Source organism: Epinephelus moara, chromosome 17 (assembly GCF_006386435.1).
Source record: "Epinephelus moara isolate mb chromosome 17, YSFRI_EMoa_1.0, whole genome shotgun sequence".
Taxonomy (NCBI): domain Eukaryota; kingdom Metazoa; phylum Chordata; class Actinopteri; order Perciformes; family Serranidae; genus Epinephelus; species Epinephelus moara.
In genome coordinates this window covers 9,325,120-9,350,737 of record NC_065522.1, presented here as the reverse complement: position 1 = coordinate 9,350,737, position 25,618 = coordinate 9,325,120, and the positions used below count along the sequence as shown (strand labels likewise).

Genomic DNA, 25,618 nt, shown 5'->3' with positions numbered 1-25,618 from the left:
GTTATACTGTACTAGAATTACCACCTTGTGTTGATATGCCTCAATGTCTGTCAAAACGTGGATATTTAACAGACCTTTAGCCACCAAAATCTTATCAGTTTATCCTTGACTCAAAGTGGATGTTTGTGCCAAATTAGAAGAATTTCCCCCAGGGTGGTCTTGAGATAACGCTTTCAGGTAAATGGGACAAATGCAAGGTCACGTGACCTTGATGTTTGACCACCCAAATCTAGTGAGTTTAAATCCACGTGGACATTTGTGTCAAATTTGAAGAAAATCCCTCTAGGCGCTCTTGAGATATTGCATTTAAGAGAGTGGTGCAAATAGACAGACAACCTGAAAGAATAATGCCTATGCCTATCACTGGCTCAGAGGCAAAAAAGCATAAACCAGGGAGAAAAACACATATCATCATGGCAGAGCCAAGACACATTTTTGCAACGTGCAAGGAGACTACGTGCTGGGCTCAGACATCAATGAAATAAACATAGCCCTACGACACACCTCTTAAAGCCTTCATATCTTTGTCATAATAGATGATAAAACTTCCAAAACATAAGTTTGGAGCTGTTGAAAACATATCTTGTGTGGACAAAAAGTGTCTTTGCATCTAAGTCGGACAACTCTCAAGGATTCTTTCACTGAATTCAAGACGTAGGCTTCACAGTGCCAGCACCTAGTGTCCAACAGAAAAGCTGTAGGCTGGAACACACCCACAATGATATTTGACAGCTTAATACGATCTTAAAGCATTTTTAACACTTGAAGCCCCTTAAGCTATAACTGTATAGTCTTCTAAAGATTAAAAGGTCAAGAACATTTATGGAAAAAGATATGTAATCAGCACACAGCACTTGCAGTATTTTGCCTCCAGAATAAAATTATTTTCTGTGCTGTGTCCATGGTGGCTGCAGTTGGGATGAATAGGATTTCAATTTTCAATGCTGGACAATAGATTTTGTCCGTGTGATCACATCTCTGCTTGTCCTTCACTTGATAGATCTGTACTGGCGCTCCAGAGACGCTGATTTTAAAGGCTATTCACACTGACGTGGCGTTATGTAGGAGGGCGATAATAAGAAGCAAAAGAGAGGGAGAAGAGAAATGTATTCTTCTTGCATAATGGAGTAGACCCTGGCATTATGGTAATGACATTTCCTCTCAACACAATACAATGGAAGGACAGGAAAACCCCGAGGATGTAACAATGCATGTATATCGTCACAGGATGAATAGATTATGTTTTATGTCCACTCTGACAAAGACTCACTTTGAATAAGTGAAAATGTTAATGCACTGGTGACAGTGTACTCAAGAGGACAGTGGTTCTGATCATGTGCTGCTCATGAGGAGTCACCGCGGCAAACCAGTGTTGGCCTGACAACAGTGTCTTCAAGGCCGAATGCTACACAGATGACAAAAGGCAGTGGAAAATATAGATAATGTTGAGCTTGTAAAAGAAGCGCATACAGGAACTGAGTCAGGGTCTTAAGACGTTAAAGTCGTGTTCTTTTTGTCAGAGACTGTGGCCACAATTATCTTTTATACCAAATATATAACATGGTACTGTGTCCTTGAGCAGGACACTGAGGCCCTGTAGCAGCTCCAGAGTGGCTGTTACTGTTGCATATCTTGATCCTCTTACAAAGAAGGGTATCACAAGAAAAGTGTCCCTTGTAGTGAGGGGTTGCAGGGCTAAATTATCTATGTAGTACCACAATAACATTATGATTACACATAATATGGACAACCTCCCAAATAAGGCAAAGGGGATAGAAGCTGCTGGACAACAGCAGGGAAACGCCATTAGCGTTGCATTGAAATAAATCAGTGGATATGTGGATGTATGTACAGATGTATGTGTGGATGTATGGATGGAGGACAGAGGAGATGAGGAAATAGCATTTCGCTAAATTTTAAGGGCCACTCGTCAATGTGAGGTTGATTTTATGGTTTGTGGTTAATTTGGAAGCTAGTGAACATGTGGACTCTGTAGGGCCACTACCATGTAAACACATCATTTCACTAAGACATCACTCATCAAAATATGCCCATTCGCCAGGGTCAGGAGTTTAGATATCCCTAAGGATCCAAACATCTGGCGTGTCAACCAATTCTGTCTGGAGATACGGTAGATACCTGGTAAAAATAAAAACTTGTTTGCCTAACAAACAAGATTTGCTATGGGAGTCTAGGTTGTTGATGTATACAGTACACTCCAGTGAGTTCCCTTTGACCAAGGCACTTAACCCACAGCTGTTCCATTGAAGTTGTTTACTGGCAACAGACTTGGCAGGTACAAGGCAGGTTGGATATATGTAGTTCTACAATGCTGTTCTTGCAGACATTATGTTCCTTCGGAAAATATCTGCATAAATGTGCCTTAAATAAAAAGCTTCCGCTTGGTGCTGTTTCTCTCTTAGAAATCTCTGTTGTACCTTACAACACTCTTACCAAATATGGTTCATACTGCCAGCAGTGTAAATGTCAACCTCACAATGAAAATCCACTAATCAGTTCTGTCTTGAGTCACCTTTGCATGTGTGTGGGGGGGGGGTCGCAAAATACTTCGAGTTGCCACAGTAAGTGGTATGATGGTACAAATAGAACACTATAGATGAGGTTATCATGGATATCTGCTGAACAACTGACTGTGTTGGCATGCACACAAATTGACTATTGTTGTCTCTGCTATGTAGTGAGATCAAGTTGACCCAGATGTCTACATGAGCAACTGATGTGATTCGGCCTGTGAAACAGTCGCGGTTAGATTTAGACAATAAAACTACTTAGGTAGAGAAGAAGAGATCGTTTTTTTGGGTAAAATAAATGTGTTTGTCACTTAACATAAATATGTCTTGTGAGTGATGCACAATGACCATATGTAAACTATGTAACGTTACGTTAGAACAACATTGACTAAAACAACAGCCACAGGTACTTAAGTTACAGGTTAACATTGGAGTCAGTTGAAAGCCTGGTGGGTCTCATAAAGATGCTAAAGGGTGCCTTTGGAGTCAGAATCACATGCTCAGACAAAGTGTCAGTATTTGATGACCTGGGAATTAGAATGAGCTGGAAGTCTACCTAAAACGGGCTGAGATTGAACAATGTTAGCACTTGATTTAGATGGCAGCGTACAATGTCAAAGAGCAAAAGTTACTGTGCTGAATATGTATTACCTTTCTTTTTTGAGACTGTACCAAAAAAGGAGCATTATGAGAATGACCAATTCCACATGCTGCTTTGTTCACAAAGTTCTAAATTCTAACACAACTTCTCCAGTCAATTACCCCAAAATTTATACCTCCTGCAAAATATTCCAACAGGTCTTGTGCCCAAAAAATATAAAAAAGGTAGACCAATCAAACCATCAAGAGAGATATGGACCAAAAAAGGGTTATTAAACAACTTTCACCTTATCTGTACTTATACGAACAAGTCTGAATGCTTGCCCCAGGTTATAATTAATGTACTGCCAGACGTTCTTCCATTACAACAATAAGCACTGATTATCTTCTGGCCTTTCACATTTGTGCAACTAAAAGACTTAAAATTGAATTCCAGGAGGCACTGGGCTTCATGTGGTTTGGTTTCCCCTGGGATGGCCTGCACTTTCTATTGTGTAACCGACTGCTTTATAATTTGGGGAGTGTACAGGATTAAAAGAGCGACTAGTTTAGCTTGGTTTGTCAGACACTGATAGTAAACCACAAAGCAGAAAGAAATGCTTTGGTATGATCAAACGGCTAATCTCAATTTCACCGCTGGCAAGAGCACAGCTCGTTAAAAACTATGTACCTGTTTGTCTTTCTCTCCTCCTCTCTCCCCTTTGCCAAACCTCTCCTCCATATTGTGTTTCAATTTGTTCTGCTTTAGTTGAAAAAAATGGAACATATTCAATGCCATCTCTTTACAATTCTACGCAAGTATGCCTCATTAGAAAGCATCTTCAAAAGAAAGGGACAGGCACTGTCTGAATACTGCACGCCAAATTATCCCTCCTCCTTGCCTTTCCTCAACCTGAAAAACTCTTCATTAGGTTTATGCTACTGTTGTTGCTGTTACTTCTCATTTGCCATCACTGTATTTAATAATGACATTAATATCTTTGACATTGTCATATTCTTGGCATAGTAAAGCAGGGTATTCCCTTCAGGGCATGGTTGTTTGTGTCTCCTTCCTCTTCCACATGACCAACACTGTTTACTTCAACTTGAGCTTTACAAGGAAAATGCCAGATGCAAACCGAGCAGTACTACAACACCAGACGGCTGCTAAAAACAGGCAGCGCTCTGTTGTTTGCTTGACTAACTTTAATAATGCATCGCTCCAGTTTTCTGAATTTGCATTTTACATTTGTAGCCTGGGAGAGATCAATCACTGATTTCCAACATTAGTAATTCTGCTCCAAAACTGAGACTTTAATTTGTAAGGTCATGATATGCTCTGTACAGTACTCTTTGATGTTGCTATGTAAACAATGCAACAATGAGTAATACTGTGAACTCTAAGACTCTAAGCTCTATGATATAGGGGTTCCATAAATTGGTGAAAGATGCAAGAGGATATGGCGAAGGACATATTCTCATTGGCTTAAGCCAGAGGACATTCACTATTTAACATGAAGTGTCCTTGGTGATGTGTAGCACTAATGAATTAATGATCAATATATCATTGTTAAATTAATTGAGATACCTTGGCATGCTTAGCATAAACAAACAGGGACAACTAGCCTCTGTTCACCCCAAGTGGTATTTATGATGCGGCTGTATCTCAAAATGAAGACACATCATATAAACCCTATTGCTTCCTGTCACAAAGGGGATGCTGCTAATTTCCCCTGCTATCTTCCCTAGAGGAGGCTGCTTGTCTTCTGGCTGATGGTCTTGTTTATTTTTTTGCTAATTATACTGAGGCCTCAAAATGAACATGGTAATTACTAATGTTAAAATGCTACACGTAACACCTGGCGAGCATAAAAAAAAATGTTTCGGTGTTGGGGGGAAAAAAACCCCGATTTGTATTACACTGTGGTTAACAGTTGAAACATTTCACACCATAAATGTGAAATAATGAAACCAATGCCCCATCAGGGCCATGTGGCAAAATATCAAAAGCCACTACTGAAACAGGCAAAGCAGCCCGCACAATATGAAGCATTAAACAACAGGCTGTTTGATGCTTTCCTGCAGAGATGGAGGGGATGTGTTTGATGAAGGAAATCCCTTCGCCGGGTTTGAATTTATTCAGTGATAATTAACTACATTTTTACTGGAGCAAAGTAGCGCCTGGGGAGGGGTGTTGGTAACCGACAACAGTTTATACTGCTTAGGATCCCATTGGTGAACGTCTTAGGCAATCATAAGATCCCCAAAATAAAATTATTTTAAAAAGCCGCAGATGAGATTCCAAGACAGAGCGTTAACACTGTGTTCATTGTCTTGGCTTCATCTGATGATGTCACCAGTATATAACAGCCACACTATCATGCTAAATATTACTTAACATATGGACATAATAGTTAATTCAATTGATATAATTAAAATAGAAACAGACTATTTTTAAGAAAAAAACGACAGGTGCAGTATGGCATGGCTTGTCTGGGTTCAGACCTTTGAATCCACTCACTTGACTATTTCTCTGGCATTGTGACATGAAACACTCAAGTGTTTTACTTTAAATTCTTGAAGAAAACTTTGTTTTTCTAGCACGGTGAACGGAGAATCCAAAAAATTCAAACATTCTTCATGAATAGAAGTAATCAGGGTCTGCATTTAACAGCAGAAAACTATATCAAAACATCCATTTATAAACTCTCACACAACTCCTGCAGTATAATCCAAGTCTCATTTATCCAGTCGTAAAGTACTTCTCAAAGACATGCTTTTAGCATGGGGCGGCTATGGCTCAGAGGTGGAGCAGGTCGTCCACCAATCAGAAGATCAGCGGTTAGATCCCCGGCTCCTCCTGTCTGCATGTCGAAGTATCCTTGAGCAAGATACTGAACCCCAAATTGCTCCCGATGATGCTTCCATCGGTGTGTGAGTGAGTTAAAACTTGAGCAGCAGATGGCACCTTGTATGGTAGTCTTGGCTACCAGTATATGAATGTGTGTGTGAATGGGTGAATGTGGCTCGTAGTGTAAAAAGCGCTTTGAATGATCGGATGACTAGAAAGGTGCTATACAAATGCAGGTCCATTTACCATTTACCATTAATGTTAGCATGTAACAGGTTAGTCCCAAAGTTTCTAGCACAGATGAGAAGCATGCCTGGGCACACGTGCATTTAAACTCAAAATGCACATTATACTGCACGAGTAGTGTGAGAGTTTGTAAATTGACGTTTTGATGGAATTTTCCCTCATTAAATGTGGGCCCTAATTACTTCAACTCATGACTAATGTTCCTTTTTTTGGATCCTCCATTCACCATAGAGGTATATGAGGAAAATACTTTCTTCACAAATTCAAAGTAACACACGGTGTGTATCTGAATTAAAATTATACAAGATTCAGGAAGACATGTTGGTCTCCAGTGATTGGTTAGGGGAAAATGGATCTCCCTCCCCTACGTAAATCAGTTAGAGTGGAGGCAATCTAAGACTGAAGATGAAACCGATTGTAACATGTTGGCAGGTCTGTCTGATATCGTGCAATGAGATGGCAGATGCCAATTAGTTTTAGTTTGGCATGCCTGAGCTTATTTTGAGCTTAAGAAAGACTCTTTAACAAGGTCTTCTTATTTCCTCTGTGACAATTCAAATAGAAGAAGCTTCAATCTTACAGTGGAGCAGGAAATTTGTTCTGACCCAAGTGAGAACAAATTGACCCGAACAAGTAGTCCTAGTTTGATAATGCTATATTATGCAAGTGAAACATATGCATATGGACTAAGGAACACTCTGTTCCTCACTACTTTTTTAGCATAACACTGAACAATAGCTCCAGTAAGCTATGATTAAGGTCACGTCTGCTGGTCATGTGTCCTACTTTCCATATCCAAATCACAAGCTCTAAGATTCCACACTCCCTAAATAGTGGTATCATATTAAGCTTATTGTGATTCATGGCATTTTTTATCTGAAAAAATTCTGTAATTTATCTTTATTTACAAAGCTTTTGATAAGAATCCTTTCATGAGTTGTGCTGCACAATCAACAATGTTTTTTTAGGGCAAGAGGGCAGAAAGCTGCTATCACTGTATACTGCAGGTTGTCAACAGGATGACGAGGCTGCGTCCCCTGTACAGTGTGCGTTCAACATGTCTTCTTCTGAAACTGCCATTCACTATACAGAACTAGATCCACTCAGTGCTATCCTCAGGGACTGTGTGTGCTGCCCCCTCGCCATACTTGAGCTGACAAAGAGGGATGCCTTGAAGATTTTTTTTTGCCTGTCCAAAAACAAAGAGAAAGAAGACAGAGAGCACAAAACCTATTTTCCCCATTTTCTCTGGGCAATTACACAGATAAAGCTTGGAAAATTGGGTTTTTTTCCTTTGAAATGCAGGCAGAAACGGTGTTAAAACAGAGCACAGATATTGTGAGAAATGGCTTATTGTTACCATTTCTTCTGTGTTTGATTTGCAAAGCTTTGTGTGTGACTGCTGAACAGTCAGAAAAAGCATTAATAGCATGCTGTGTGTGTGCCTGTGTGTATGCAAATCTAAGAGGAGAGAAAAATTCTGTCTATCATGTTTAATAGAACATATGTTTACATATTTGTCAAGAGTCTTTCTTCACTTGCATTCATGTTTAGCTTTGGTGCTTTGCTCCAGTGTTTATGGCACTACAGTGTTTGAGCCGTGTATGATATTTTGGCAGGGGAATGGTCACAGCACTACAGAGCAGGGTTTGAATGCCCAATTAGACGGGGGAATTGCGGATAGAGACATCTTCTCCACACTAAGGTCCTCTGAAGCGAGATTTACAACTATTATTTTTTCCCACTAGCACCGAGCTGCCTCAGCCTCCATCCCCTGCAGGCGAGAGTTGCTCTGATAAAGAAAAGGACCCGCGAAAATAAAGAAGTTTCTAAACGGTGGCTCACAGATTAATAACACAGATGGAGGTTTACTCCCCAGCCATGTATACTGTGTTGATTGGGCACAGAAAAGGCAAAATGGCTGCCTTCTGTTTCATTTGTGAGGGAAATCATTCAATGAGGCGTCTGCACTATTGAATATGCAAATGCAACCATTGTCGCTGCATGGCTCTGCGGCGGACAGCTGAGGGATCTTGTCGGTGCACGCTTGGTTGGTGATGTTTTATAAGATGGAGGTGCAATTGTCTATTAATCACTCAAGCTGAGTGAGGGAATGCTAACACCAGTTGTATTGCTTGGAGAACAATGTTTGTTCCAATAATGGGTAGACAGATTATATTTACATTGTGTAAACTATGATGACACAGCCTGGTCTCCCTCCCTGGGCATCAAAATATGCCCCCTCGGCAGTGTGATGCTGGGAATACCCTTTAGCCTCTATATGAAATGCACCAGTCTCTCCACCAACTCCAATGTAAACCCATCCACATCATAATTAGAGGCTCAGATCAACGTATGTAGTTTAAAGAGCTTCAAAGTCTGCTTACTGTGGGTGGGGGTGGAGGTGGATGGTCGGGTCCAACAAACACCAGACTCTGACCCAGGACAATGATGTCTGAGACCAATAAACAATAACATCTGTTGTGGCATTCTTGTCATTTAAAGCCTGGTGTTAACCATAACCAAGTACTATGTTGCCCAAACCTGTCGACCCTGTCTTACCACTGCATTTATGCCACTGACAACTGGTTGGTTTTTTGGCAACATCTGCAATCCTTTCCTAGCCATAACCGAGTAGTTGTGTGCATAAATCCGTAGACCCCTTCTTACCGCAATGTTTGTGCCACTTGAAGCCAGGTGTTTTTTAAGCAACATCCACAAACTTTTCCTAACCATTACCAAGTACTTTTGTAGCCTAAACCTATCCAGCAACCCCTTCTTACTACCAACCCCTCTATGTCAAGATACAATGCAAATAGGTGCCCCTGGCGCCATTTTAGTAACGAATGAGCTTCTGCCCAAATATGACAAGTAGGAATGAGAACATGTTGAGTGACAGCCGAAGGTGTAAGTTGGTTATGAACCTCTGCTCATAGATTGTATAAAAGAAGTGGAAACAGCTGCCATGAAATCACCCATTGATTTGAGTGTGGCATTTTGGCCATCGCCATCTTGTTTTGTTTTTTTTTAAGCCAAGAGAAACCATAGTTGGAACGAGAGGGTGGATCAGATTGACACAATGTCGATGACACATTGCTACTCCTCTATCCCGATTGACAAGTTGCAGTAGTAGTAACTTGTGAATCATGAGATAGCCGTGCCCCAAGGCATACCCTGCTTTATTGTCTATTTTACTCCAAATGGGACCGTTATTTACATAATGAACATCATGCCGTAGTGACTGAGACCATACACTCACCACAAAAATCTGAGGTAATGAATCAAGTGAGATAAAGAGGGATTGTCTCTTAGACTTCTATACAATTGCTCTTCTTTGTGCAACCAGTGGAGTTGCCCCATGCTGGCCATTAGAAAGAATGCAGGTTTAAGGCACCTCTGCATTGGCTTCACTTTCCAGAACTGGAGGCTATGTCTTTTAAACAATCTTTGCTTTTATTTGTTCAGACAGGACACAGTTCAATATGTCTGAATATGTTGGAAGAGTCTGAGACGAGGATGATGTGGGATAATGGTCTGGCTAAGACATAAACCTAAAACAGCACTGTCCAACACCTACATGACAGCAGCACACTCCCTTAAAAGCCTCACTGACTGCCTGACTGAGAGTTGACTGACAGCAGCCTTTGCCACAGCCTAGACAGAAGCAATCGATCAAAAGAAGACCCTCCTAATTACAGAGATCAGTTATTACATTTACTGTAACGGATCTCCAGAGGAGATTAGCCACAGAGAGTGCGTGGATACACAGGAGACTAGTTTTATCTATAAATCACATACAATGTGTAATGAATACATATTAAACTGCAGCCTGCTAAACGCAGAAACCTTGAAAGCAAGCATTCATTAAATCAACTAATTACAGATTCCTCTATTGACATCGCAGTCTTGTGTGAGATGGGCACACAAATAATGTGACAATTATATTTCTCCTCCAAAGCATAATAGGCCATGTGCATGATGCACTTTATTTGCATTTCACCATTAAATTTTGTGAGACCAGGCTGCTAAGTATATGTCTCACTGCTAAAACCACAGGATCTAATTTTACACTCTTCATTCCCTATGTCTACATTCTACGAAAGCTTGTTCCGTCTTCAGTACCCTTGTCTATAACCCAGCATAAGGACACTGGCACAGTGCCATTCCTCTATAACCCCCTCCCTTACAATTATCCTTCTTAATTGCACTTCGCATACCCCAAAGGAAACAAGAAACTGAAAAAAGTCTGTCTATAAATCATGTCTTCCCCTAAAAAAGCTTGGGGCCCCTTTTGATCTTTTGACTCCTTGCATCCTTCAGTGGCCCCAGGGGCTCACCCTGACTTCTGATGTGTCTTACACAGCAACCCACAGTAGCCTCAAGAGCATTCCGAACTCTAGGGCATGACACAGACCAAATCAAAGTGAATCATCCAGAGCAAATGTTAATGTTACGACAGACAGACACTCGAAAGAGTTTAGAAAGAAGCTACCATCTGTCCACAATGCGCACTATCAACATCACAAGGTCTTTCTGCTGAGTAAGAATCTCTTTCCCTTTGACTTTCTACTTTTATTGTATTGCTGTCACTCTTAAGCTCCACAGACAGCCACTCTCAAGCATCCAAATAATACATCAGAAAACCTGATTTCTGAGGTCTGAAGCTGACAATTACCTGAGCTTCCAGTCCCAGTCTAACAGCGCACCAGAGATGCCTATTCACATTTAAGTGCCTTGTAACCACAGCTATTATTCCAAGATGATTCACGAGGGCAGGGTAGTTTGAAGTCAAAGAAGTAAAGGTGTCTCCATCAAAAGATAGTCATCATACTACAGCTAAAAGTCAAGTGTGTCCAATTTGACGGTGAAAAAAAAAGATAGAGACAACAAAAAAGAGCAAAGCACAGAAAGGATGAAGTGATAAGCTGTTATTGTTTCTGGTACAGTTATTTTTTCACCTTGGTCTGTTGTTGCATTTGGGTCATATTGGGATACCAATCGGTAAAGGATATTGCTTGTATATTGCCCTGTCCCTGTAAAGCCAGCCATCTGCTGAAAGGGGTGGTGGTGGGAGAGAGGGGGTGGGGTCATCTTTCAAGGTGAAGAGGATAGGCTGGCACAGATGCTGCCAGGCTTTTGTTAAGTTTTATTTCACCCCCCTGTCCACTCTTGTTTGGCAAGCACATTTACAATTGGCAGCATCATTTAGTTTTCTCTGGTTATCCCGGCCAATGAACCGAAATGTCCAACACTTCAGGAAATAAAAATCTAGAAAATGCAAATCCTTGTAAACCTGAGATTTTATGAGTGGTTTTTCTGCGGTATGGGTAGAAAAAGTTAATACCTTGAATTGTTATTTTGTCAATTATCTAAAATTTAAAAATTAAAAAAAAACAGAAAAGTAAGAATTCCTCAGTGACTAAGAAAACCAATCGATGTAGAGTGGGGCTATTGTAGAAGCCGCTGTGATCCTGGAAGTGGGTCTAATTTAGATGGATTTGAGCTGGCATGTGTTCATGGCCACCTTCCAACAACACTTAAGGGACAGACCAAGGATGACACTGGAATACTTATTCCCTGTCAGTGGTAATGTTTTCAAGAGGAATGCATCACTGAGGCCCAGATGAGCCTGCTGTTACCTTTGAGGTCCAGGTTTCGGGCTCCATTGGAGTGCTGCGTGACGGTGCGTGAGTCGATCTTAAGCGTATGTACATTGTTGGCGTCCCGGGACACCACCACGTTGTGCCACTGGTTATCGTTGAGCGGCTTGTCCGAGTTGCCCTTCATCAGCGACGGCCCATTGCCGAGATCAAAGACGTAGTGGACGTATCTGCGAAGAAAGACATAAGAGTATGTGTTTGTGTTGTCATTAGGGATGTCCCGATCCAGCTTTTTCACTTCCGATCCTATACCGATATTACAGCCTTGAGTTTTGGCCGATACCGATACCGATCCGATCCAAGCGCATAGTCATGTCATGTCAGTCATGTTAGAAAAGGTTTGATCAAGCGATATTACTCTAACAAGAACAACTACTTAATCGGGTTAGTTAGAATGATCCACAAGAGTTGGTATGAGAAACTGACCTGTTTATTGTGAACAGGGTTAAATAAACAAACTTTAAACTTGAACATTAACATTAAGTAAAAAATATAGCTGGTTTGCTTTGGCTGCTTTGGCCCCTTAATAAATAGAAAATATATCAACACAAGAAATCTTTAAAATGTCTAACATTGAAATTAAAATAGCAGCAAGACTCCACACACTTGTGCTTTGGCCCCCTAATAAATAAAAAATAGATTAACACCACAAAACATTGTTGACATTTAACAAACAATGCAGCCTTTCCTTTTCAGTTTTTTTTGTAGTGTCAGTGTCAACCTGGTGCTGCTGTTTCCTGTGTGTCTGAATGCTGGCCTGGTGGATTGATAGTAAGTGCTGGAGCGGATCACTGGAATGGACTGCTTGAATTGCGGAGCACTGGGCTGGCCGGAAAACCTGGATTGGACTCCATGAAAAACCGGATCAGAGTTCTTGGATCGGGATTTTTCCATGCAGTCCGATCCGATGCTGATGCACGTTTTTTGCTAATATTGGCGGCCGATACGGATCCGAATATTGGATCGGGGCCTCCCTAGCTGTCATTATTACAATGCAGCAGCTGTTCTTGAAGGAATGGAAACAAAATCATTTCTGGAAATGGTGGCAATCAACAGTACAACATGTTTTCTCTCAATAACAGGCACTGATGACAGGTCACAATCAACAACACTCAACCTCCAATTGTCCTGATGAAATGAAGTGCTCTCCTATTTTGTCTCCAATGTCTCCATCCTGTGTTCTGTCTAAGAAATTACTTTTGATATAAATAATACGACCAGTTTATGTTGCTGCATGAAGTTTGGATTTATTTTTTGTTTGCTCTCCGGTTTGACATGCAAATACAGAAACCTGTTTTTGTCTAAAAGCCCCTGTTTGCCCAAAGGCAGACGAGGTGGCACAGTTCCCCCTTTCTCACAAATATGGCTGCCTTTTGTGTTTTGGGTAAAGGCTATTGTGGCTGTTTCATTCAAGGTATGTAGGGTTTTTTCCCACCTTGATTCCAATTCCTTTATGTAGTCTCTTGTCTTTGTGTGACAGAGGCAGCTCAGGCTTTTGTGTTGTAACAGTGCTAACAATAGAGCACAAGAGGAAGAGAGATACAAATGCAAAAGCCTCTTTTTGATACTCTAATTATGAACAGCTTTTAGGGTGATACAATTCACAATTTGAAGCAGTTTATTTTGGGTGTGTGCTAGCTTCTAGCTTGTAGAAAATTGGCCAAATACTTTGCTGGCCAGAGAAATGCATTATGCTCACATTTATGCATTAACAGTTATCGGTTAATGGATTGTAAAATAAATACCCAAGAGAGAGGTTTTCAAGAAAAAAACAGACATGAATATAGTTCTGTTTTCCAACGGTATGCGCAGCGTTCAGCTTAGCTTTTAAGACGACTGATTATGATTACTTGTGCTGAAGTCACTTTCATCCAGCCAGCCCTGATTCACAGCAGCATTAAATGACTCACTGATCTGGGTTAACTCTAGGGAAAAAAAACAACCTATGATTCAGCTCATGTATTGTTTTGTTGCCAAGAACATATTTCTAAATTACGTGATTTGTGTGGTGATCAATTGACTATTCACCAAGCTCCTCACTGTGTTTCAAATAATGTGCAACTGGGTTAGAATTAGCAGAAAATAGGACTGGAAATGGACTGCTTGTACAAAGTGATATTGTGTTACAGCAAAGGAAGGTGCGTGACTTTCAGCACAAATCACGCGGGACTCACCCCTTCACCAGTTCCACGACAATGAAGTCACTCCCGTCCCCAGAGTTGAAGAGCATCAGGCCGTCAGGTGTGGTGGTTTTGAACTGAAAGAAGAGGTGCATGGAGGCGTAAGCTTGTAACGTTGCTAAAGCTAAGTAGCTGCCTTTCGTTCGAAACGTCACCGGATCTGCAATGATGTGGCGCATGCCAAAGCGGGCATTCAGTTCGCAGTAGGAGATGTCACCGTTTTTGCACTGGTCAAGGTAGGGCACCCCATTGAAGGTCAGGCCCTGGAGATGGCCAATGAAGTTTGAGGGCACCACGGATATGAAGCGCCGCTCGGTCATGATGCCTGTCTCGATGTTGTGGAACTCGAGACGTGTGTGGGCACCAGTCATCTGGCCTGGAATAGTGGAGGGAACAGAAAACACAGCGTTAATTCAGAACACAAGTGGCAACACATTCATTGCTATGTTCTCCTTGAGGCAGTAAAAGGCATGCTGGGAAAATGTGAAGGATTATGTCACATTGTAACACTGACAGGATTATAACCATTCTAAGCATTTGATATTTTCTAAAGCACCATATGTTAAACTTCTAGTTATTCATAACTTCTGTTGAAATTGTACGTCAAACTTAATTTCATCATGGACATATTAAAATGCATTTATAATGCATTTCACTGTAAAGCAATGCAAATAAACTCTAATTTACTGTATCTGATGTGAAAATTAAGTGAAAAGTACACATTATATGGCTTTGGCTTTTTCTTTATTATGCTTATTAGATCTTAAAATTGATTTCAGTTGCTTTAGAAAACTGTGTGTGTACAGTATATGTTTTTATTGTGCAGGTTCACAAGGGTTGAGCCTATTTGTCTAACCTGCTGTGAAGGAAATTATCCAAGCATAACATTGCAGAAAATCTCTTGTTACTGCTCTACATGCCACAATTTATATTGTGTTTACTGGGAGATGTGGAGTAATGAGCTTGGCAAGCTGCCGATTTAAATGCCTTCCCTGCTGCAGCCTGGCCAGCCTCGCAAGGACTCCCCGGGTGCTTCCTATTTTCTTCTCTCCCATGAACCAGTTTGTGAACCAGTCAGAACATCACAGGGTCATTCTTTGCTTCTGGCCTCAGCGTGCCCACTCTCTTCCCTTCATCTAGCTCACACCTTTTTCTCTCCTCTTCCCTCGTCCTTTGCCCTGCCATCCTTTTGCCTGAGGCCACAATACTGTGAGTGCCTGTGACTCCACCTCGTCTCCTGACCTTTCATTCTTCTCTTGCTATTTTCTTCAGACGTTGGCAGAACCTGTACCTCCGTACTTTGTACACAGTTGCTCACGCACTGCCGGTAAATGCTTGAAGAAGTATCATATTGTCCAGCCATTTAAATGAGACATAGGTGGGTTACATTGGAACCATATTAAGGTGTACTCGCCAATTGGTAATGAATTTTCATCTTTGAAATATTATGACATTTACGTACAGATAAGCACCTTTTAGCTCTGTTACCATTTTCCCTAAATCTCAGTTTAATAGTAAGTGAACGAACCACATGCCACCTCCATGTCTGATTCATTATCATCATAATTAGTCACATTCCACTTTCAATTGAGTCGTTAATGACAAATGGCACAACAGTTGACTCTATGTGGGTGGATGCGTTACAGCGGAGTAATACATGTGGATTTGTGACTACATCCTCACACTCACTGAGGTCTTGATCACTGCCCCTCACCCCAAATTAATCCCTCAATGTAGCGAACACAACTAACCTTCCACTGTGACATTATCCACAGACAGCTGCAGGCTCTTGCCTCTTCGCACCACCTTCACCGTGTGCCACTCATTGTCGTTCAGCTTCTGCCCCGCGAACAGCGTCTCGGGTCCTTTGCCTGTGGTAGTGGAGTGGGGGGGAATCAAATCACAAACAGCACAGCAGGGAATGCTGTGCGGGCCCACTCATGCACCCACACACACACAGTTCATACACAGTAGGTGACAGTGCCAGTGGAGAAAACCTGCATGTTTGTGAGACACATTCACACTATAGATTCTCCCTGTATAGTGGAAATGAAAGGAATCAAATATCCAGCCTGACAGACTGTAAAATCGAATGTCCTCTCAAAAGCTCACAGTGTTGCAGCATGATGTCGTCAAAGGCAGTGGGAGAAATAACCAGTTGAGGAAGTCAATTAGAACAGGCAGCCAACGACAACTGGAGGTGCTGTGTTACAGACGTTACATTAAGTCGTGTTTAGGACAGTCTGGATGGGTGAATCTAGCAGTTTAACCGCTCATCCCCCAAAATGCTGTCCCCCTTCCCCTCTCCTACACTCACCTCTCTTGTTGTTATTCTGCCTCTGCCACTGAAAGAAACAGTTTGATGCATATGGGAAATGCTTATTGGAGCCATATTTACATAAACGCATTTTCAAAGTGGGGAACAAGCTATTTATATCCTGCCAATGACAGGGCCTTATTACATCTACATTAGAACAAATTGTTGACGTTAGGGAGTGACAGCAGGGGAGATTTTGATTGAGACAGCAGTCATGAATTCCTCTTTCATTGACGAGTTGACGTGATTCACGGCTAAAGTCAGGGCAGTGGCTGGTACTGGTTAATAGCTGTCAAAGTTTGTTTAAGGGCTCAATAATAGGCATACAAGAGTGAGGAAGTATGTGATGTGACAACAAAGAGGAATCATCTCTCACATGGCTTCAGAGGCTGAAATGATGGCCTGCCAGCAGTGGGCGTGCACAGTGTCATGGTACCCAGGTGAAGGTAATCAGAGATAAGAGGGAAGAAGGAGGATTCTGCAAACAGCAGCAGGGCAGACTGAAATAGCAGAATGCCGGAGGAGAGTAGTCACTTCCATTAAGCCACCTTCTGTACTCTGTGCACTTTTAGGCAGCTCTGGAGTGAAGCAAGGGCCATTGTCGCTGGTAAATAAAGAAAAGTGACTTCCAAAGACAATGGCTTTCTTACACCATTAGCGCTGATGATTTGTTTATTGCAGATCTAATATTAGAAATCCTACTCTGCTTCCAGGGACTTTTCTGACTAGTTGGCTAGCTGGAGCCTGAGTGTATTATACCAGGTGCTCGACTGGATGATATAGAACAGCCTGGTGAAATATGATTGTCCACTTCCCAGTTGTGTGTGGAATTATGTAGTCTAGATGAAAAAAAAAAAAAAAAGTCCCATCAATTGATGGCCCTGCCTGGCAAGAACATACACATGGCCCACTGGAGAATTGTTTTCCCATTTACTCCTGTTACTTCTTTTTTATTATATTGTTTTTTTTTTCATGGGCTTTTTGTCTTCAGCCACATGAAATTGGAAAGAGAGACTTTTGATCACACCATGTGTGAAGTAAATATAAAGGAAAAGGCTGCAATATTGCTGCAAAGAGTGGCTGAAAGTTGCCAGCAGAGAAGTTAGAGCTGATACAAAGACAGATAGGAGGACAGAGGGGGAAATATGAAAACGGATGAAGATGAAATAAAGAAGAGTGAAAAGAACCCAAGAGAAGAACTAAGAAATGGAGGAACAAAGTGCAACCGAGCAGCAGCAGCAGCAGCACAGCCCGCTGGCTGATGTAAGATTGTAAAAGTTATAAGAGTCTAGTGCAGCACAAATGAGTGGGAATGGCTACCCTTTAGAATAGGGTCCATGTAATATTTATTTGGCTTGGCTGCTACAGGCCGCAGGAGAGCAAGGGCCACTGCTGCACACCTAGCAGGAGCCATTTGGCTATAATACCACTAACAATGGGGGGCTGAAGATATATGGGCTGCTCTGGATGGGCTAGCCAAGCAACAAAAAGCTCCGGGCAAAAGGTGGTATAAAAGTGAAGCGAGGGACCTATTAGGTTGTAGGAGCAAAGCGCGACACAGTAACAACAACACTTGAGGAAAAGTTTGGGATGCAAGTCACACACTTGGTTGTAGGGGTCAAAGGTTGACAAATAACTTGCTGTGATCAAAAGTATGACTCTGAAATTAAAACATTACCTTTTGGCATATTTATTCATTGGCTTTACGCCCAGATCGTTATGCCATGGGTGTTACAGCAGAACAATGACGGCTTCGAAACCACATATTGATGAAGCACCTGGTGTTGGCTCAATGCGGTGTATTGCTGACAGCAAAGTGAAGCCTCACTTTACTGCCCAGGTAACACTGCAAACAAGGAAGTTGAGAGCAGGGTTAAATGAGCCGCTAAGCCTCTAATTCAGCCACTGGCAGAGGGAAGTACTCACTGCTGGAAAAACAAAGGGGGACGCAGGGCTCATTAATAAAAGAGCTGGCGATTATTAAAATGCAATTAATTCTCATCCTGCCACTTGTGCCCTCTCACTTTGTCTCAGAGATCAGCAGGGCAAAGGGCTGTGATCACACAAACAGAAGCTCCCTCTCTTTTCATCTCTTTTATTCCCATCCCCTCTCATCCTGTCACTTTTTCCTTTGCACTTTCTAAACGTGTGGGAGCTGAAGAGGTGTCAGGGAGATTTCTTAACTAGTGTAAAAATAGCCAGGACTGTGGACTATCTTCATTGACTGTGTCAGCACACCATAAATGAGAGGTGTGATGTTTGCGGGCTATTGCGTAATTACCAGCAGTCATCCATCATTGGTGGCTGTGTTCTCTCTGTAAACAACCTTGATTAATGCAATCGGATCAATGGAACACGAGCCGTCAGCCATTGGCTGTGGGTTGTTGCCATCAGTCTCTATTCAGGCTGTGTGGTTGCTGTTGCAGCAGTGAGTACTTGAACACAGTTGTATAATCATTATGTCTAAACCCTAATCAAAACAACTTCAGGGAGTGAAGCTGCTCATCAGTCAGTGATGACAACATTTCCATCATGACAATCAGGAAGTGAGAGATGAAAAATGTTTGTTTGCTCTGACTGTGTACAAGTGGCACAGAGATCAAGATGTCTCTCAGATTAATGTTTAAAATAGAAGGAGCATTTCACAAACTGAATATGTTGCAATGTAGAAACAGGACTAAAACACTACTGTGAGATAGGTTTTGTTTTGTTTCAGTTGCATTCTGCATGAAACCAGTCTAATGTGTGGTCCAGCTTACATCCCCAATGTCACTCAGAATCATCCTCGACTGATTCTGGCCACACAGCAAACCCAGTGAGCTTCCCAGACACGGTTGTTAAGCTAACAAGTGCGCTGAAGTCTGATGCTGGCCAGAGGGCTTGAAGCCGGCCAAAGAGGAGCGATCAGTGCTAGCCAATGTATTGGCCAAAACAACAGTGCCACAGCATGATAGGGCCACGGGCAGTCCCTGGTAAGTCTGCTGCTGGCCCAACAGTAGACAACAACAGAGCCAGTCATGAGTCATGCAGCCATACATGGGGGCAAGTCATTGTCAGGGTCGCTCAGGCATATGTGGTTTGTGTTGAGATTGTCGGGTCCAGGGATAACAGCAAGGGGTGTCAGCAGGTCAACATTTGCTTGGAGGGAGTGGATGTGATGATGTATCTGAGCTAACGAGACAGTTCATGCCCCAATCAACTTAGTCACACTGGTGGCTGGAAAAATCTACTGTACGTTCAAATGCCACTGAAATTAAGATGAAGCAACCCAGTTGCCAGAATAAATGTTGGCATTGTATATTTCTGGAAAATACAGATACATTACATTTGTACATTTCATATGCAGTGGATGTGTTAAAACTTCATGCCCTTTAAGTTTCAGTTCTTGTGAAATTGCTGTGGTTAACTTGTTTAATTCTGAGCACAAAAAAAGCAACTGGTTAGGGTTGGAAAAGATCATGTTTTGGCTTTACACAGCTGGCCACCAATGTCATTAGACGCCGTTACTGACTTTAGGTTGACTTGTCACTCAAACATCTCATACCAACGTCACCTTGACGTAACATACCAACTTTTAGCCATAAGGGATGAAAAACAAAACCCAATATCTGCAAAATGTCATAGTCAACCCAATTTCCATTCCAACCTAAATTTAACATCTATCTGATGTAAGAGTCTAATGTCTCTCTGAGGGCATTGACATTCAGTGCCAGCTGGGAGAATATTAAATTTTGTCGCAACAAACATGGCTAACAATGTGCCATTTAAAAATACCTGGTTTTGTCGTAACGGACATGGCAGAAAATGTTGTTTGTTGTTCGTGTACCGTCGTTTACCACTGTCTGCTGCTTGATCTCACCTAGGTGTCATGAGATCCATCCATGCCCTCCACCTTGTGATGAGAAACTCAGTGCAAATACATGTAATCTGATCTATGTCACTCTAAAAATGTTGCTATGATGCATATGAAAGGAACCAATGTAACATATATGTAGTTTGCAGTAACATACAATACTGACATTTTATTCTAGTGATGAGGCTGGATTTTGATCAGTGGTAAAAATACATTTATCTTCATCACTGTCACTTTGGAAAGTCTCTAATCTGCTTTCACAGATCAAAAGAAAATGTAACATTGAACAGATAAATATATCCTAGAACAATGCTTTGCCCTGAAAATGCCACTGACTAAACTGAACAGGGGAACCCGAACTACTATGTCCACTTCCACAACAGCGTCATATTCCCTCTTACGAGGTTTGACAGATCGTGCCATCGTCAAGCATGAGATACAGTTGCGAATGCAAGTTCAAGCTCTGCGATTCAAATTCCCTGGAAGAGAAAATAATTATGAGCAACTAGCACTCAGGGACTTTTGAGGTCATGAGTTTCTGCAAAGCCACACACATTTGTGCATCCCCACTCGCAAGCACACATGAGAGAAAAGAAAATATAACAGTGGACTGCAGTCCAATTAAAATGGCTCAAGAAAGAAACACAGTATAGTGTTTCATTCTCGGCTCAGCAGCCCCACTCTCAGGAAAAAAGGGAGGACGTTGATTCTGTGGGTTAAAAAAAGAGGTCTTGAAAGAAAGAGATGGAGGAGGGGAAGAAGATAACAGAAAATGTGGGGATGAGGGTGGATACCAGCTGATTGAAATGGATTTTTCATGCAGAACAGCAGAGGAGGATAAAAATCCAACCAGAGAGACCAAATGCTGACCAGGGGGAATAGTAATGCCTGGCTTCTTTGTGAATTCATATGGAAAAGAGGGGGATAAAAAAAGATGTCTCCAGAAAATTCCAGTTTAGCAAGAAGGACATAATGTTGTAATCGAAGTGGGAATATGTGTGTGTGCGTGCAGTATAAGCGTAGGACTTTATTTATGTTCATGATTAGCATTTCACTACCAGGTGATAGACCTCAGGCAACCCCCTGCTGTGCACCCATCTGGGAAAGCACAGTGAACTAGACAAACTGTACTGTACACACAGATGTATGCACATACTTGTGCTAGTGCAAACCACTTTGAAAATGTGTAAAGAGGATGCACTTAGTTCTTTGCAACTAAAATCACAGGAGATATGCTGCAGGGTTGTTATTGTATGTTCTGAATGGCTGCCGTTGAATAATAATGTTCATTATGCAATTTGAAAATGTCAGGAATCAGGAGTGGGCCATCAGCAGTGGGGGGGTGATGCACGTGAACTTTCATTCGTGTCAGAACTGCATTGACATTAATCTTAACAAATCCTACTAAACTAAGCATTATTTGGAAATAGGTTTAAAAAATGTCTTCATGGATAAGTATATTACATTGATATTTTACACAAGGCAATTTATTTTGCACAAAATTAACTGTGTTATTCTCTGCGTACGTGATTCTGTGTCAACTAAGCATGTGTCAGACAGAAAACTGCAGTCTAAAATTAATTGAAAAAGATCTAAAACGTGTGTACTGTTTCAACAGAAGCACACGTGAACCAAACACACTTAATTTCAAACAGTTATTGCACAACAACTGTCACATAATAATGTAAAAAGGTATTAAAATAAGGTAACCATATGGCACCATCACCTGGAAGCCATTTCCTTCTCTGTACATGTGCCTAGAGCAAAAATCTTATTTGAAATGAAATTTGAAAAAGAAAAAGCCCGAAGCTAGCGGATGCAAAATGTTCTTCCAGTAATCATTAAAACCATTAATCAATGTTTTTCTTTTTTTGGGGCTTTCAAAGTTATTAAATATGATGGAAAAATGACTTTTGCATCCACTGAAAAGACAATTTTAAACTTGACAAAGCGATAGCAGCTGCACATTTGTTTTTGCTAACAATTGATCAACATTTATAGATGTTTTATGTTCTATAGTCCATATCCAGCTACGTGTCCACGGTAAATGATGTGTATAAATTTAAAAATGCATAGCTGGTGTTGGAAGATGGATTTTCATGCAACAAAGAGATTTCAGCTACAGTGTAAGAACGGGGAGGTGGTAGGAGTTTCTTAGGTATATTGTATTGTAGGTACTGTAGGCTATGAACTGAGACTACATGGCTTTCTTGCTTCCAACTTTTGTGGGAGGTCTGTGTGTGTGCGTGCCTGTGTGTGAGAGAGAGAAGTAAAGAGAGAGTGTGACTGCTTGCTCTTCCGTTCAACCTTGCAGAGGAGAGCAGTACATGCTGTGCACAATAGATACATCTCCCACACACAAACAGGGCGCCCCGCTTTCCTGCCGCGCAAACAGACCAGTGCTCCTAATTGGACCATTGGGGGTCTGAGTGTGTGTGCGTGTGAATGATAGATAGAGAGAGAGACTTTTTTTTAATTTATCTATTTTAAAAAGGTGCTGTTAAAATGTTAATTTAGGTCTTAGGTTATAGCATCAGTGGTGATGAGGGGTTGGAGAAAAGGGAGCGTGATGGGACGGTAGTGTGTGTGCGCGCTGTTAGACAAAGTGAGACTGCCAAAAGATAAGGAGAGAAATGCAGTGTCAGCACAGTTGCTGTCCTGGCCAAAAGACTGGCATGAGAACACCCTGGGATGGCTTGATGACACGTGTCTGTGTGTGCGTGTGTGCGTGGGCAGGTGATCTTGTGGGCAATATCCATGTGAGTGTGTTGTTTGCTATACCTGAATTGTATATCACAATTGTAAAGACAGCATATTGAGCTTTGATGACTTATTCTTTGGATTTACATTTTTTTTTTTATGTTGCTTTGTGTGAATGTATGTGGTGTGCAAGTGTGTGTTGCAATTTATGTGCCAACCTCAAGCCCCCCCTCTCTCCTCTGCCATCTGTGCTCCTGGCATGGCTCCTTAGTGTCGGTAATGAAGAGGAACGCCCCCACCCCCCCTCAGTCCCTCTCTCTCTCTCTCTCTCTCTCTCTCTCTCTCTCTCTCACACACACACACACACACACACTTTCTCCCTTTCTCCCTGCCGTATCCTTGTACGTCTCTCTAACAATCCTTTCCTCCTCCAACACACTCTCCTTACCCTCAAATGACTTCCCTGCACTGCAAGCTACTGTTAGAAAACACACACACACACACAGAGACACACAGAAATCCACAAACAACTGATCTGTCCCAGGTATCTCTGCCTTTAAAACACCTTCCTGAACTGTATCTCCTCTGAATCCGCTTGACTTGCTATCGATTCTTTTTTAACAGAGCCTCACAGTGTGTTGCCTCTTAAGTTCAAACGGCTGAATGCTCTCCTCCCACCCAAATGAACAAATCCTATAAATACTGAACATCTCATTGCAGCACTGAAAAGGACCCCTGATGTGTTCTGAAAGACACACTGATAACCTGCTCCAATCCAATGTTACACATATTTTCAATCCTATTCGCACACATGCCCAATGGTCTGGCGTGACTTTGAGGAGACTGCATAGCCTTGGACGTATTCTTTGGTGGCTTTAGCTGAATTGCTACAGTCCTAATTAAGGATGTCAGTTTCACTTGATTTTGTTTTTGGTAGCCCAGTACCTATTAACTGATAACTAATCAGTTAACTTTAAATGAAAATATACATGAAATACAAGCGGTCTTTCCCTTGGTCCCATGCTCCATTGACTCAGCAAGTTAAGCGCCACTTTTCAGGTAGCCATGTTAACATGTGGAAACATAGTGCCCACTGCCCACTCTCCGGTCTCCAATGGTAGAGCTCACGTTAGCCTTGGCTGCTCTGCACTGTGCACCCCATAGGTCCTGCTGACCCCTTAATTCCTGCTGGTAATGCCATCTACTAGCACCACTAGCATGCTGATGCTGCCAACAGTGCTAAGAGTAATGCTCAAGTGGGTTGCGGCTCAAAATTGGGACACTTACTCAATGGGGCAACCTGGGGGGAGACCAGAGGGTGCGCACAGTGTTTCCATAGCATTCCTGTTGGATTGGATTGGCATTACTAGCAGTCATCTCCAAATGAGCTCCCACCAGACCTAGTTGGTGTATAGTGCAGTAAACTAAAAGGTGGCAACATTAACCTATTGACAGACATGCATAACTGGTCAAAAATAATCTTGGCAGTTAACTGATTAACATTCCTAATCTTAACCCTAAACCTTCACCAAGCATTAACCATAACTTCTAACTCTTATAACTTCTACCTGACCTTAATTCTTCTTTACTCTTTCACTAAATTTCTAACATCTGTAAAAGTAATGGACGTAGCTACTATGAAGTCATTCATTCATTGGTTGATTCCTGCTTGAAGCCTCGAGTTCAGCATTGGGTTTTTTTGAAGCCAGAAGTGACCATATTATTGGCGTTGTGGAGGAGCAAGGGGTAGATCTGACTGAGAAGCTGAGGATACTACCGGCAAACAGCTGGTCACTGACAGCAGCCCACCCTTAATTATGTGCAACTTTAAGCCCTAATAAAATGGAAATGGGTGAGTTTATAAAATCCAGTTGTCATGAAGGAGGAAATTAGATATAGAGACTCAAACTGTTTTTGTGCCAGGCTGTAAACATGTTTATTTTTACTGTAAAGTTGGGCATTTTAATATGTGGATCTATGGGGACTGACTGGCGTCTGGAACCAGCCTCAAGTGGCCATTCAAAGAACTGCAGTCTTTGGCACTTCCATGTTGGCTTCATTTTTCAGCCCGAGGTTGCTGCTTGATTTGAACTTTGTGTACCTCACACTAACCTCAATTACACAAACATCTTATGTATAAAGGCCAATCATTATGTATTGGAACATTTGTGACCAAATGTGGCCTACACCTAAGACATGCAAACCTGCATTCCCACTCCCAGAACCCACACACACATTATCAAACACAACCTTAATCCTACAGCTGTCCACCTACAATAAATACACCTCTATCCCGTGATGTAACGAGACATAAATAGGTGAGTAAACTATGACATTCAGTTGGCGATCCCCATGAGGAAGACATCCACAAACACTGTAAAACTGCATACTTTATATTCATAACAGATTGCATCTTGGTTTGATTTTTTTTAAATTCCTTTGACTTCTTTGTCATTGACCCACAAACAAAACCTCAGTTACAGTTTCAGGAGGGAATTAATTCATGAAAGCACCACTCTTGATAATACTTTCATAATATGCAAAATGAATTTACATAATAAAGACTTCACCTGCAGTTTCAGGCTGGTGGAAGCCTTCTACAGCTAGTAAGGTGGATAGCTTATCCACTTTTCAAAAGTGTATTTACTCGCTGACTGAAAACAAACACACTCACACACTCCATCACACCCTTGTTTATGCT

At 41.7% G+C, this 25,618-nt stretch overlaps 1 protein-coding gene across 1 annotated transcript in view; it reads right to left on the bottom strand.

The window, feature by feature from the left end:
* LOC126404194 (neurexin-2-like) overlaps positions 1–25,618 on the bottom strand; it is an 813,153-nt gene that overhangs the window by 376,616 nt on the left and 410,919 nt on the right. Inside the window, exons 13-15 of the mRNA XM_050067247.1 lie at positions 15,799–15,918; positions 14,042–14,423; positions 11,847–12,037 (exon numbers count right to left, since the gene is read on the bottom strand). Coding sequence (XP_049923204.1) covers positions 11,847–12,037; positions 14,042–14,423; positions 15,799–15,918 — 693 coding nt within the window. The remainder of the gene's footprint in view (positions 1–11,846; positions 12,038–14,041; positions 14,424–15,798; positions 15,919–25,618) is intronic.